Source organism: Phaseolus vulgaris, chromosome 11 (assembly GCF_000499845.2).
Source record: "Phaseolus vulgaris cultivar G19833 chromosome 11, P. vulgaris v2.0, whole genome shotgun sequence".
Lineage (NCBI taxonomy): Eukaryota > Viridiplantae > Streptophyta > Magnoliopsida > Fabales > Fabaceae > Phaseolus > Phaseolus vulgaris.
The window spans coordinates 9310567-9325726 of NC_023749.2; the positions used below are offsets into that span (position 1 = coordinate 9310567).

At 31.7% G+C, this 15160-nt stretch overlaps 1 protein-coding gene across 1 annotated transcript; it reads right to left on the reverse strand.

Annotated features, from left to right (window-relative positions):
* Nucleotides 1–1229: 1229 nt before the first annotated feature.
* LOC137833788 (uncharacterized) lies at nucleotides 1230–2623 on the reverse strand. Its single transcript, XM_068641951.1, has 3 exons — nucleotides 1871–2623; nucleotides 1505–1769; nucleotides 1230–1267 (listed from the first exon to the last, which is right to left on the reverse strand). Exons 1-3 carry the CDS (start codon nucleotides 2621–2623, stop codon nucleotides 1230–1232), a joined length of 1056 nt encoding a protein of 351 aa, XP_068498052.1.
* Nucleotides 2624–15160: the final 12537 nt, after the last annotated feature.

Here is a 15160-nt window from a genome sequence, read left to right on the forward strand (position 1 = left end):
TGGTGGTGGAGTGTGAAAGGTCAAATGTGGGTTTGGGCCGAAAAATACCGTGTTGAGCACGAGTGCGCATTTGAGGGGAGGTTGGCAGATTCGTAGGTGGTGCGGGGGAGGATGCATGCGGGCTAGGTGGTGTAGGGGGTAAAGGTTGGATAGGAGACGTAGGTGGCGTGGGAGTGGGTGCAGTGGGAGGAGTTGGGTTAGAGTGTAAGTGGTGGGTGATGTAGGGAGATATAGGCGTGTCGAGGAATGTGTAAGAGTGAGGGGATGGAGGTTGTAATTCTTTGAACGGGTAAATAGATTCATGAAAGGTTACATGACGAGAGATAAAGAATTTTTTGGTAGATAGGTCGTAGCATTTGTAGCCTCGATGATGTGAGGGGTAGCCAAGGAATACACACGGTGTGGAACGGGCATCCAACTTATGAATGCGACTAGTGGGAAGTTGGGGGTAACAGAGGCACCCGAAGGTGCGAAGTTCGGTGTAAGATGGGTGGCGAAGATAGAGGCTGAGAGTCGGTGTTAGACTGTGGTTAGCTTTGCTCGGGAGTATATTGTGAAGATATGTGGCCATTGAAAGAGCATGGTGCCAAAAGGAGGGGGGTAGAGAAGCATGGAGAAGGAGAGTCCGCACGATATTGTTTATGGTTCTGATTTTGCGTTCGGCTTTTCCATTTTGAGAGGATGTGTGCGGACATGAAAATCTAAAGTGGATACCGTGCTCTAGGAAGTGACGGCGAAAAAAATGGTTGTCATATTCTTTTCCATTATCACACTGGAAGGTTTTAATAACTTTAGTGAATTGTGTGCAAATGTATTTGTGAAAGTCAGTAAAGATATTAAAGACTTGAGACTTATTTTGTATAGGATATGTCCATAAGAAATTTGTAAAGTCATATAGGAAAATAATATAGTATTGATGGCCCATGGTACTTCGGACAGGAGATGTCCATAAGTCACTATGAACGATGTCAAAAGGAGAGTAAGTATGAGTCATAGATGGGAAAAAAGGGAGTTTAATATGCTTGCCAAGTTCACATGAATGGCAATGGTGACTTGGGCTTTTATTATTACAATCAAGGAAAAGAGTGCAATGCATAGAATTAAAACTAGGAAGTCCCGGATGTCCAAGACGATTGTGCCATGTGGTAGCTGTGGTGGCGGTGAGAGCGTGAGGCGAGGAGGAGTTTGGACGACAAGGGGTGTTGTGAAGAGGATATAAGTCACCCACACTATTGCATCTCAGCAATTGATTTTTCGTATGGAGATCCTTAACCGAAAAACCAAACGGGTCAAATTCAATAGAAACAGAATTATCAGTTGTAAATTTGCGAACAGAGATGAGGTTCTTAATAAGTTTGGGTGCATGTAGGACTTTATTTAGGGTGAGAGGGGGGTTTGTGTTAGGTAAAAGAGTGTGACCAAAACCTTTAATTAGAACAGTGTGACCACTTTCCGACAATTATATTATTATTCAGACTCGAGTGAGAATAAGAGGAGAGTATACCTTGGTCAGCCGTCATATGAGAGGTGACCCCAGTGTCCATATACCAGTTGTCATCTGGTGGTTGAAGAGAGAGTGTTTGCATAGCCGCAACAATATCCGCAGGAACAAACATACCGGTTGAGGGCTCGGCAGGTGCGGACTGGGAGACGAACGCTTGTTGAGGACGAGGGCCAAGGATGCTAGGGGAAGATGAAGCGGTTGATGGTTGTCGTGGTGTCCAAGAACTCGTAGGGTATGGGCAAGGCGGTGGTGTCCAATTGGGAACCTGACCCCAAGGGTTGTAAGGCAACCACATCCACGAGGTAGGCGGAGCACGAGGGTGCGGAGTATACTGACCTCGTCCACGACCGCCACCCGAGCGCCCACCTTTATTGCCTTTACCACGACCATATGGTGGTCGAGTGTTGGCACCAGTGGATGTGGCTGGAGTTTAGAGATAGGATGTGGATCAAGTTGTTTTGATGCAACAAGAGCAGTGTCTGTTGTGACAGCACGAGAGCGACATGTTTCTACCAAGAGAAGCATAGAACGAGCTTTATAGAAAGAGGGAAGAGGATTACTTTGTTCAATGAGGGTGGCAATGGTGGCGTAATCGACCGAGAGTCCCGTCACCAGTTGGAGAACGAGACGGTTGTCACTGACCGATGATCCAACATTTGCAAGTTTGTCGGCAAGCATCTTCAAATACTGACAGTAGGCCGAAACAGTAGGGTACCGGTCCATATGAATACGAGCAAATTCTTGTTCGAGAAAGACGGTTCTGGAGTGTTTGTTGTCTTGAAAGATGTCGGCAAGGCGGTCACAAGTTTCTTGGGCGGTGGCTCCTGATGTGATGATAGTATGGAGAAGGTCCGTACTAATGGTGCTATATATCCATTGTTTGACAATAGCATCGAGACGTTCCCATTGGGCGTCTTTGGTAATTGGCTTGTCTGCTTTGGGTAGCACGATATGGTCGGCCACGTCAAACGACTTGGCAGTGTTGATAAAAAGTTCTGTCCAGTGTGCATAATGGACGTTTTCTGTATCAAGAGTGATTTTGATGTGGTTATTGATATTAGAAACAGCGAAAGCAGGATGAAAGGTTGGTGATTTCGAACTTTGGGAGTCGGCCGACATTGGGCGATTACACGAGAAGAAGAGAAGAATGGATCGGTTAGTCTGATACCATGAAGGAATTGTAATCGCTGATTTATTCAATCAATTTGGTCCCTATTAATACAACCCACCAGAAGATATTCTAGGGTTACTATTATTATTCTAATAATTACAGTATCAATATATTTGGGTAAAAGAGATATTCTAGGAATATATACACTATAATGGAGGCAATAATATCGGTAATAATATGGAAAGATATTATTCTAATAGATCTAAATTTATGTGTGAATGAATGGTATACTGATGTGTGATATGAACTACGAATTATGTGAAAGTGTGATCGAGACATAATATTTTTAAGAAAGGAAATACCATTTTAAGATTGTTAGAATGTGCATTGAATTAGGAATTCGTCTAAAAGAATAAGGTATATCCTGACTCTACTAGTATATTCGAATGATATAAATGAAAATTATCAAGTGGTGAGAGTCGAAGAAGGTTCATATGACTGAGTCTACTATTTAAAGATAATTGTTCTAGCACGTCATATGGATTTATCCTGTCATTCAAGTTTATTTGACTCATATGTACATATAGTTGTATTGGAGAGATATTACAGTAGAAATAATATGACATGTGCAGATCTTTGAGTCTAAATTCAATGCACTAGTCTTCCATAAGTAGAGTTAAATGTCTATTTATGTATCTGAGTGGATTTCTCGCATGGGTGATACTGAACATGAATTATTTGTAAACACTTGGTTGTTTAGTACATAATGAATGAAGTGTGATGATTCATATGTTTATGATTGTATTATTTAAATCTAAAGTTATATTGAAAGTTTTAAAAATGTCTAGCTTGCCCTACTTTCTTGTTTGGGTTTGTTTTTCAAATATATTATGATCGTGTTTACATGAGATCGTAATGAGTTAGAGATAGTAGAACTCCACATATTCACCAGGTACATGGGATGTGAGCCAGTCCAGCGACGACAAATTGCTTGGCGACAACATTGTGCTGATGTGCTTGACACTTCCTTCTCATTCTCATTTATCTTCTCTTGTTTCTTCTGGGTTGCCATGTTCTTTCCTTTTCATCATGTGTACTCATATGCTCACTATAAAAAAAATTGTGGTTATTGAAAATGTAACATTAAAAATGAAAAAAATAGATAAAAAATCCATTCAGTAAATTATCTATTTCATAACATTTAATTTATTATTAAATTATTATAAATTTATAATTAATTTTAATAAATATAGATAAATATATAATAATTATAAAAATAAAAAATGACATACATTTTGTCCGCTTCGCTAGTAAAACATAATGCAAGCATAATAAGAAGATATAATGAATACTTCTTATTTTTACAATTAATTACACTTACCTAACGTTTTTCTCTTTCGTCTTAGAATTCTGAACACAAATCATATTCATGGCCAACTAAATCAAAATCAGATTTCAAAGAAATCTGTTTCGAATTTGTATGTGATAATAAAGTAAGTTTAATATAGCCGTGGATTTCTATAGAACAATATAAATATATTTCAAGAATATTTTTTATTTTAATCACTAATAAGTAAACATTTATTTAAATATTGGAGAACTTTTTCTAGTTTTTTTAAAGTTAAATTATTTAATTACGTTGTAATTGTTTTATAACAATGATTTTTTCTAATTTTGAAAACAAAACAATAATTACACTTTTTAACTCTACAATTCACTAAACAAGTCAACTTTATTAGTATATCCATTTAAATTATAAGAACATATCAATAAATTAAAAAAACAATTGTGTGAAGTTGAATGACTCAATTCTTTATCTAACCCCATTTACACTTTTATTTCCCCATTTAGCACCATTTTGTTTTTAATTTCCTATCTAGCACCATTTTGTTTTTATTTCCCTATCTAGCACCATTTTATTTTTTATTTCCCTATCTAGCACCATTTCAAAAATAAATAAATAAATAATAAATTAATTTTTTTTGATAATTTTAATTTTGAATGCATTAAAAAATAAATATTTTTAATGTTTAAAATAGTTAGAAATATAATTAGTGAATAAAGAAATGAGTTTTTAAAAAATAAAAATAAAAAGTAATAAATTTAAAATGTTTAGTTTAAAATTATTTTTTTTAAAAATGAAGAAAATAAAAAATTAAACCCTACAACAACATAAAAGTTGAATCTATAAACATAAATTAGTATTTATTTTTATTATTTATTATTATTGATGATGTAATCATGTTAATTTCAAGTAAAAAATACAGGACATAATTATAAAAAAAAGTCAATTAGTATTAATTAATAGTGGACACACAAATAATATTGAAGTGTTTACCTTAAATGCAAAATCCTAAAAACAAACTAATACAAATGTTACCCTTAATGCTTAAAAATGAGAAGAAGAAAAAATACAAAAATAAATAAGTCTAGAAAATAAAAACAACAACAATAAAAAAAAAAGAAATAAATAAAGAATGACATAAAAAAAATAATAACTAAAAAATATAAAATAAAGGCAAAACAAAACAAGATAAAGATAAAAAATATAAAAAAAAATCCAAATAAGATAAATATAAGAGATATAAGGCGATACTAAATAAGTATATATTGATCATAACAAGAAAAATAAATGAAAGATGATCATTCATTTAATATTTTCTTCAATGGTACATTAAATAGTTTGTGCGAAATAAAACATAATTAATGACGAGAGGTGCACAATCCAGTAATATTGGGACAAGTTCTTTATGTGTCCACAATATGAACATTTTTTTTTATTTGATCATGTTAGATAGGGAAATAAAAAATAAAAAGGTGTTAGATAAGAAAAAAAAAAAAAAAAAGTGCTAGATAGAGAATTAAAAACAAAAGAATGTTAAATGGGAAATTAAAATTATAAATGGTGCTAGATATGAAATTTTAAGCAAAGTCGAATACCGATTTAGCTTTTAAAAATTCTAACTAATTTTTTGTACAATACATCTTCCAAAACCCAAATTTGCTTCTTCTCTTCCAAACCCTAATTCCATCTTTCACTCTAATTCTAACTCTCTGACCCCATTTCTTGAAGATGACACTGTTCTTCAATAATGTTGAAAGAAGAATGTTAAGGTTTTCTCTTTCTTCTTCTCTCCCCCATTTTCTTCTTTCTCATCCAAACCCTAATTCCCTCTTTCATTCTCATTCTCACCCTCAGACCCAATCAAGATGACTCTGTTTCCCAATTCAATCGCTTGCTTCGTATGCACCCTGTCCTCCCCTCTTCGAATTTGGAAAGATTTTGGGAATTAGAATGAGAATGTGAAAGAAAGTGAGAATGAATAAAAGGAAGGAGGAACCTTGCGGCGGTGGAACTCCGACCGGTGGTTGCTGGTGCTGATTGTAATAACTCATTGGGAATGAGATGATTGAATGAAGAAGTGAATGAATGAGAGAAGAAGAAGAATTGGGGTATATCCCCTCACACCCAATAAATTATCTTATTTTCTCACACACTTTATTTTGCATTCAGTCAAATATCTTTAATTTTAACCAGTGGTTACACAATGTGTAACTCTATTTTTTATTTTTTCATTTATATATTAAACAATATTATTATTTATATTAATAATAAAAAATTACATTATATTATAAATAGAAAAAGTTATTATCATTATTATTATGGAAAATCATATATCTTGATATGAATTGGCTTAATCAAATAGGAATGATTAATATTTTTTAAGTGTTTCATTGTTTATAATATATATATATATATATATAATTTTCTGTTTTCATAATTTTTTTTTTGATAAATATGTGAATATTTGTTATCTTTAATATATAATCTATACCTTTAAAAGGGATTTTTATTTTTAACGGTTTTTGATATACATATTTTTTTTATCTCATTTTATTTTTATATATTAATATTCTATTTTATTATTTTAGGTTGATTATTTCGTCCTCTTTATTTATCCTAAAATGTTATCAAAAGTGAAAAATTTTGAAAATTTCTGAAATTTAGTAAATTTTTAAAACATGAACGGCTACTTCCAAATTTGATTTTATGGGTTTCGTTTTTCTCTTAATTGAAACAGATTATGAGATAAGGGTTTACTTTAATACTGCAAATGTTGAAGAGCCTCAACAAAGTGATTACATATAATTGATTATGTCACTTTATCTTTATGATAATTATATTTTTTTTCATCTATACTTATATATAAAAGAGATTTTTCTAAATAACATTTTTTTATATATCTATTTTTTAAAATTTTATCTTTATATTAAAAAGGATTCTTCTTTTTGTAACTGTTTTTGATATACATATTTTTTTTCTCATTTTATTTTTATATATTAATATTTTATTTTATTATTTTAGGCTGTTTATTCTGTCCTTTTTATTTATCACAAAATGTTGTCAAAAGCGAACAATTTTGAAAATTTATGAAATTTAGCAAATTTTTAAAATGTGAGCGGTTCCTTTCAAATTTGTTTTTCTGGGTTTTGTTTCTCTCTTTTTTCTCTTAATTGAAACTGATTATGAAATAAGGGTTTACTTCAATACGACAAATGTTGAAGAGTCTCAACAAAGTGATTACATATAATTGATTATGTCCCTTTATCGTTTATCTCTTTTTTCTCTTAATTGAAGCAAATTATGAGATAAGGGTTTACTTCAATACGCCAAATGTTGAAGAGCCTCAACTGAGTGATTACATATAATTGATTATGTCACTTTATCGTTTCTCTCTTTTTTTTTCTCTTAATTGAAACAAATTATGAGATAAGGGTTCACTTTAATACTACAAATGTTCAAGAGCCTCAACTGAGTGATTACAAATCAAATAATTGATCATGTCACTTTATCTTTATGATAACTATATATATTTTTCATCTATACCTATATATAAAGGAGATTTTCCTAAATAACCATTTATACATATATATATATGTATATTTAATTTTATCTTTATATTACAAGAGTTATCAAAAGAATTTTAGTGATTTTGTAATTTTGTAAATATGAAAACATAATCAGTTTTGAACGTAGAGCAGTTTTGAAGGTAGAGTAGTTTTAAATTTAAAATTAATGTCCATCTCCTCAGTTTTCACGACGGTTACTTTCTTTTTTGAAATATGTTTTAATCTCAATGTTACATCTTCAATCAACCACAATATAACATTTAATTTATTAATTTATTTTTAATAAATACATATACCTATATAATAATTAAAAAAAATACGGATACATAGACGCCTCTGTTTCTGCTAGTAACAAATAGTGTAAACAGAATATTCACATATACTTATCCTTACGTGCCACACAAACATAAAATGAACTATACCTAATTTTTTAGATAACAAAATATCTCTATAAACAACATTTTTGGTAAAAATTTCATCTTCCCCTTCAAGGTGTCCTTCTTTAATAAGATTTTTTATTGAAGCTTAGGAAACACCTCTTGATAATGCAAGATATAATTGACCATGAGGTGTACATGTAATTAATCACATAAGGAACTTTCGTGTTGTACATATTAACGTTGGCCTTGAGGGGTGCGTTTGCTGGCGATACGATCGACAAAGACGATGAACTCATTAACAATGTGGGGTTGGGAGTAGTCAAAGTGATCTTCATTGTCGGAAGCGTTCGCGAGAATCATGGGATCATAACCTTCACCTGTGCATCTAAGCACCAACAACGACGTGTGATCTTCATTGTTTTCTCTCTCGCTCTAGATTTTCTCTTTCTCACTCCCTCTAAAAAAAACTCAATAAAAGTTCAAAGAGAATGAGAGAGAATAGATCAAAAAAAAATATTACACAAAATATTCAGATGTGTACTCGCATAAAATTGACACGAAAACACGAAAACACACATAGGGAGAATGAAAAAGAGAGGAAAAAATTCCACAAAGATACGAAATAACAAACTTGCAAAGAAAAGAAGAACAAATTTGCAGAAAAAAGAGAGGAGAAATGAGAGAAGAATAAATATAATGATAAATAATATATAATCATAAAAAGTGTAATAAAGAAGTTGGGTAATGAAGAAGAGAATGTGCATGCCTAAGAATAATGAAAGAGTTCTTTTTGTTGAAAGCATCAAATTTTCTTCTTCTTTTTTTCTTGCATCATACACACCGTTACAATTTTGGGAAAAAGGGTTCACTTCTTAGATCCAGAGTTAATTGAGAAAGTTACATGTTTAATGACGTCGCGGAGAGAGGTTCTTGGATGGTGTAAGTGATTTTTCTCAACCATTGCAGAAGAAAGAAAGGAAGAAGAATGGGGTTGGAAGGCAAATGTTTGGTTAGTTAAGTGAAAAGAGGAGTGACTCAAAACATTTTGAATTATGTTTACAATTACTAAATAATTCATAATTAAATATTGAAAATTCAAAAATTCAAAATTTAAAATTCAAAATTTAGTTTTTAAAAATAAAGAATTCACAAAATGACAAATATCTCCTCTCACACATATTTAAAATAACAAAATAAAATATAAAGATAAATATAAAATTGAAATAAAATAAAGTGAAAGTTAAGAGGAAAATCACTTTTATATATAGGTATAGATAAATACAAATACATATATAATAATTATAAAAATAAAAAATATGAATGCCAAACATTCATAAGTTTTCTCATATGACATTTGCTTAGCACAAACCGGACTCCACACCGTTCAACTCAACCAAATTTGTGTCTCCTTCTCTTTTCTTTGCTTTACATTACCCCTTCTTCACTCTTTTATTATTTAATAAAAATAACAGTGAAGAAGGGGTAACACAAAGTAAGGAAAGAGAGAAAGAGACACAAATTTGACTGAGTTGAATGCTGTGAAGTCCAGCTTATGCAAAGCAAATGTCATCTTAGAAGCAGGCATCCAATAGGCAACAAAAGCAGAGAGCAACCAAATTGTACAATTCATAAATTTCGAAAAGTGAACATCACCATACAACAACAATGCAGTGCCATATCCTATTTCTTCTCCCTGCTAATGAATATTAAAAGAACAACAATAATAAAACAAGAAAAATACAAAGCGATAATTGAAAATTAGTTAATTCGATGTTATGTAATGTATCGTTAAAACACAACACAATATTTCATTTAACACAGAATATGACGTAGACTCTAAGAAAAGAATGTAAAGAAGCAGTTAAGAATGGTGCACACAATAGCTAATAAAGTGTAACGTTGCGCCGACAACGGTCACCGAGTCAAGTCAGAATAATCCAGATCGGATCTGACTCGGCGGTCGAAATTAGAGAGACGCACCAACCTTCCAAGCAACGAGAGCCCTGTAAATTTTTTTTATGTTGGGGCGGAGGCGGAGCGTATTTAGAAGCATAGGGCGAAATGGTGTTGGGAGTAGTCAAAGTGATCTTCATTGTCGGAAACGTTCGCGAGAATCATGGGATCATAACCTTCACCTGTGCATCTAAGCAACAACAACGACGTGTGATCTTCATTGTTTTCTCTCTCACTCCCTCTAAAAAAAACTCAATAAAAGTTCAAAGAGAATTAGAGAGAATAGATCAAAAACAAAAAATTACACAAAATATTCAGATGTGTACTCGCATAATATTGACACGAAAACACACCTAGGGAGAATGAAAAAGAGAGGGAAAAAATGCACAAAGATAAGAAATAACAAACTTGCAAAGAAAAGAAAAATAAATTTGCAGAGAAAAAGAGATGAGAAATGAGAGGCGAATAAATATAATGATAAATAATATATAATCATACAAAGTGTAACAAAGAAGTTGAGTAACGACGAAGAGAATGTGCATATCTAAAACGAATGAAAGAGTTATTTTTGTTGAAAGCATGGAACTTTCTTCTTTTTTTTCCTACATCATTACTTACCGTTACACTTTTGGGAAAAGGGTTCACTTCTTAGATCCAACGTTAATTGCGAAAGTTACATGTTTAATGACGTTGCGGAGAGAGGTTCTTTGATGGTGTAAATGGTTTTTCTCAATCATTGGAGAAGAAAGAAAGGAAGAAGAAAGAAAGGAAGAATAATGGGGTTGGAAGGAAAATGTTTGGTTGATTAAGTGAAAAGAGGAGTGACTCAAAATATTTTAAATTATGTTTACAATCACTCCACAATTCATAATTCAAAATTTAAAATTCAAAATTAAAAACTCAAATTCAATATTTAAAATTCAAAATTTAAAATATAAATTTCAAAATTTAGTTTTTAAAAATAAAGAAGTCAGAAAATGACAAATATCTCCTCTCATATATTTTTAAAATAACAAAATAAAATATAAAGATAAAATTGAAATAAAATAAAATGAAAGTTAAGAGGAAAATCACTTTGATATATAGGTATAGATAAATACAAATATATATATATATAATAAAAATAATAATAAAAGTAAAAAATACGAATGCTAGACATTCATAAGTTTTCTCATATGACATTTGCTTAGCACAAACCGGACTCCACACCATTCAACTCAACCAAATTTGTGTCTCTTTCTCTTTTCTTTGCTTTACGTTACCCCTTTTTTACTCTTTTATTATTTAATAAAAATAACAGTGAAGAAGGGGTAACGTTAAGCAAGGAAAGAGAGAAAGAGACACAAATTTGACTGAGTTGAATGCTGTGAAGTCCAGCTTGTGCAAAGCAAATGTCATCTTAGAAGCAGGCATCCAATAGGCAGCAAAAGCAGAGAGCAGCCAAACTGTACAATTCATAAATTCCGAAAAGTGAACATCACCATACAACAACAATGCAGTGCCATATCCCATTTCTTCTCCATGCTAATGAATATTAAAAGAACAACAATAATAAAACATGAAAAATTCAAAGCGATAATTGAAAATTAGTTAATTCGATGTTATGTAATGTAAAGTTAAAACACAACACAATATTTAATTTAAAGACACACAGTATGATGCAGTCTCCAAGAAAATAATGTAAAGAAGCACTTACGAATGGTGCGCACAATAGCTAATAAAGTATAACGTTGCGCCGACAACGGTCACCGAGTCAACTCAGAAAGATCCAGATCAGATCTGACTCGACGGTCGAAATTAGAGAGAAAGAGAAAGATAGAGAGACGCACCAGCCTTCCAAGAACCGAGAGCCCTATGAATTTTGTTTATGCTGAGGTGGAGGCGGAACGTATTGAGGAGCGTAAGGCGAAGTGGTGTTGGGAGTAGCCAAAGTGATCTTCATTCTCGGAAGCGTTCGCGAGAATCATGGGATCATAACCTTCACCTGTACATCTAAGCACCAACAATGACGTGTGATTTTCATTGTTTTCTCTCTCGCTCCCTCTAAAAAAAACTCAATAAAAGTTCAAAGAGAATTAGAGAGAATAAATCAAAAACAAAAAATTACACAAAATATTCAGATGTGTACTCGCATAATATTGACACGAAAACACACCTAGGGAGAATGAAAAAGAGAGGGAAAAAATGCACAAATATAAGAAATAACAAACTTGCAAAGAAAAGAAAAATAAATTTGCAGAGAAAAAGAGATGAGAAATGAGAGGCGAATAAATATAATGATAAATAATATATAATCATACAAAGTGTAACAAAGAAGTTGAGTAACGACGAAGAGAATGTGCATACCTAAAACGAATGAAAGAGTTCTTTTTGTTGAAAGCATGGAACTTTTTTTTTTCCTGCATCATTACTTACCGTTACACTTTTGGGAAAATGGTTCACTTCTTAGATCCAACGTTAATTGCGAAAGTTACATGTTTAATGACGTTGCGGAGAGAGGTTCTTTGATGGTGTAAATGGTTTTTCTCAATCATTGGAGAAGAAAGAAAGGAAGAAGAAAGAAAGGAAGAATAATGGGGTTGGAAGGAAAATGTTTGGTTGATTAAGTGAAAAGAGGAGTGACTCAAAACATTTTAAATTATGTTTACAATCACTCCACAATTCATAATTCAAAATTTAAAATTCAAAATTAAAAACTCAAATTCAATATTTAAAATTCAAAATTTAAAATATAAATTTCAAAATTTAGTTTTTAAAAATAAAGAAGTCAGAAAATGACAAATATCTCCTCTCATATATTTTTAAAATAACAAAATAAAATATAAAGATAAAATTGAAATAAAATAAAATGAAAGATAAGAGGAAAATCACTTTGATATATAGGTATAGATAAATACAAATATATATATATATATATATAATAATAAAAATAATAATAAAAATAAAAAATACGAATGCTAGACATTCATAAGTTTTCTCATATGACATTTGCTTAGCACAAACCGGACTCCACACCATTCAACTCAACCAAATTTGTGTCTCTTTCTCTTTTCTTTGCTTTACGTTACCCCTTTTTTACTCTTTTATTATTTAATAAAAATAACAGTGAAGAAGGGGTAACGTTAAGCAAGGAAAGAGAGAAAGAGACACAAATTTGACTGAGTTGAATGCTGTGAAGTCCAGCTTATGCAAAGCAAATGTCATCTTAGAAGCAGGCATCCAATAGGCAGCAAAAGCAGAGAGCAGCCAAACTGTACAATTCATAAATTCCGAAAAGTGAACATCACCATACAACAACAATGCAGTGCCATATTCCATTTCTTCTCCATGCTAATGAATATTAAAAGAACAACAATAATAAAACATGAAAAATTCAAAGCGATAATTGAAAATTAGTTAATTCGATGTTATGTAATGTAAAGTTAAAACACAACACAATATTTAATTTAAAGACACACAGTATGATGCAGTCTTCAAGAAAATAATGTAAAGAAGCACTTACGAATGGTGCGCACAATAGCTAATAAAGTATAACGTTGCGCCGACAACGGTCACCGAGTCAACTCAGAATGATCCAGATCAGATCTGACTCGACGGTCGAAATTAGAGAGAAAGATAGTGAGATGCACCAGCCTTCCAAGCAACGAGAGCCCTGTGAGTTTTGTTTATGCAAGGTGGAGGCAGAGCGTATTGAGGAGCGTAAGGCGAAGTGGTTTTGGGAGTAGAAAAAGAGATCTTTATTGTCGGAAACGTTCACGAGAATCATGGGATCATAACCTTCACTTGTGCATCTAAGCACCAACAACGACGTGTGATCTTCATTGTTTTCTCTCTCGGTCTAGATTTTCTCTCTCTCACTCCCTCTAAAAAAAACTCAATATAAGTTCAAAGAGAATTAGACACAATAGATCAAAAACAAAAAATTACACAAAATATTCAGATGTGAACTCGCATTATATTGACACGAAAACACACCTAGGGAGAATGAAAAAGAGAGGAAAAAGGTTCACAAAGATACGAAATAAAGAATTTGCAAAGAAAAGAAAAATAAATTTGCAGAGAAAAAGAGATGAGAAATGAGAGGCGAATAAATATAATGTTAAATAATATATAATAAGAAAAAGTGTAACAAAGAAGTTAGGTAATGAAGAAAAGAATGTGCATACCTAAGAAGAATGAAATAGTTCTTTTTGTTGAAAGCATGAAACTTTCTTGTTCTTTTTTTTCCTGCATCATGACACAGCGTTACACTTTCGGGAAAAGGGTTCACTTCTTAGATCCGACGTTAATTGAGAAAGTGACATGTTTAATGACGTTGCGGAGAGAGGTTCTTTGATGGTGTAAGTGGTTTTTCTCAACCATTGGAGAAGAAAGAAAGGAAGAAGAATGGGGTTGGAAGGAAAATGTTTGGTTGATTAAGTTAAAAGAGGAGTGACTCAAAACATTTTGATTTATGTTTACAATTACTCCATAATTCATAATTGAAAATTTAAAATTTAAAATTTAAATTTCAAAATTCAAAATTTAAAATTCAAATTCCAAATTTAAAATTCAAATTTAAAATTTAAAATTTATTTTTTAAAAATAAAGAAGTCAGAAAATGACAAATATCTCCTCTTATATATTTTTAAAATAACAAAATAAAATATAAAGATAAAGATAAAATTGAAATAAAATAAAATGAAAGTTAAGAGAAAAATCACTTTTATATATAGGTATATATAAATACAAATACATATATAATAATTATAAAAATAAAATATACGAATGCTAGACATTCATAAGTTTTGAATATGACATTTGCTTAGCACAAACAAGACTCCACACCATGCAACTCAACCAAATTTGTGTCTCTTTCTCTTTTCTTTGCTTTACGTGACCCCTTCTTCACTCTTTTATTTTTGTTAAATAATATAAAGTCATGGGTTCAAATTTGCAATTAAATCATTTTAGTGCTTTCGTTTTTCAATATGTTGTTTATGTTTTCATGATGGATTAAGGAAGGAGTAGGAAAGAAATAGGAAGATCTAAATTTTTTAGCAAGAGAAAGCATGTGAATGAAGCAATTTGACCTTTGGAAGGAAGAAGTAGTTCATATTATTTAATAAAAATAAGAGTGAAAAAGAGGTAACGTAAAGCAAAGGAAAGAGAGAAAGTAACACAAATTTGATTGAGTTGAATTCTCTGAAGTCCATCTTGTGCAAAGCAAATGTCGTCTCAGAAGCATGCATCCAATAAGCAGCATCAGCAAAGAGCAGTCAAACTGTACAATTCAAAAATTCGCAAAAATGATTATCACCA

Bases quoted from the DNA above. Each gene is read 5' to 3' on its own strand.
- LOC137833788 (XM_068641951.1), bottom strand. From the start codon at position 2,623: ATGTCGGCCGACTCCCAAAGTTCGAAATCACCAACCTTTCATCCTGCT. The intron at 1,770-1,870 runs GTGGGCGCTCGG...CCTTGGGGTCAG, and splicing joins TCGTGGTAAAGGCAATAAAG to GTTCCCAATTGGACACCACC. The intron at 1,268-1,504 runs GTATACTCTCCT...TTTTCGGTTAAG, and splicing joins TCATATGACGGCTGACCAAG to GATCTCCATACGAAAAATCA.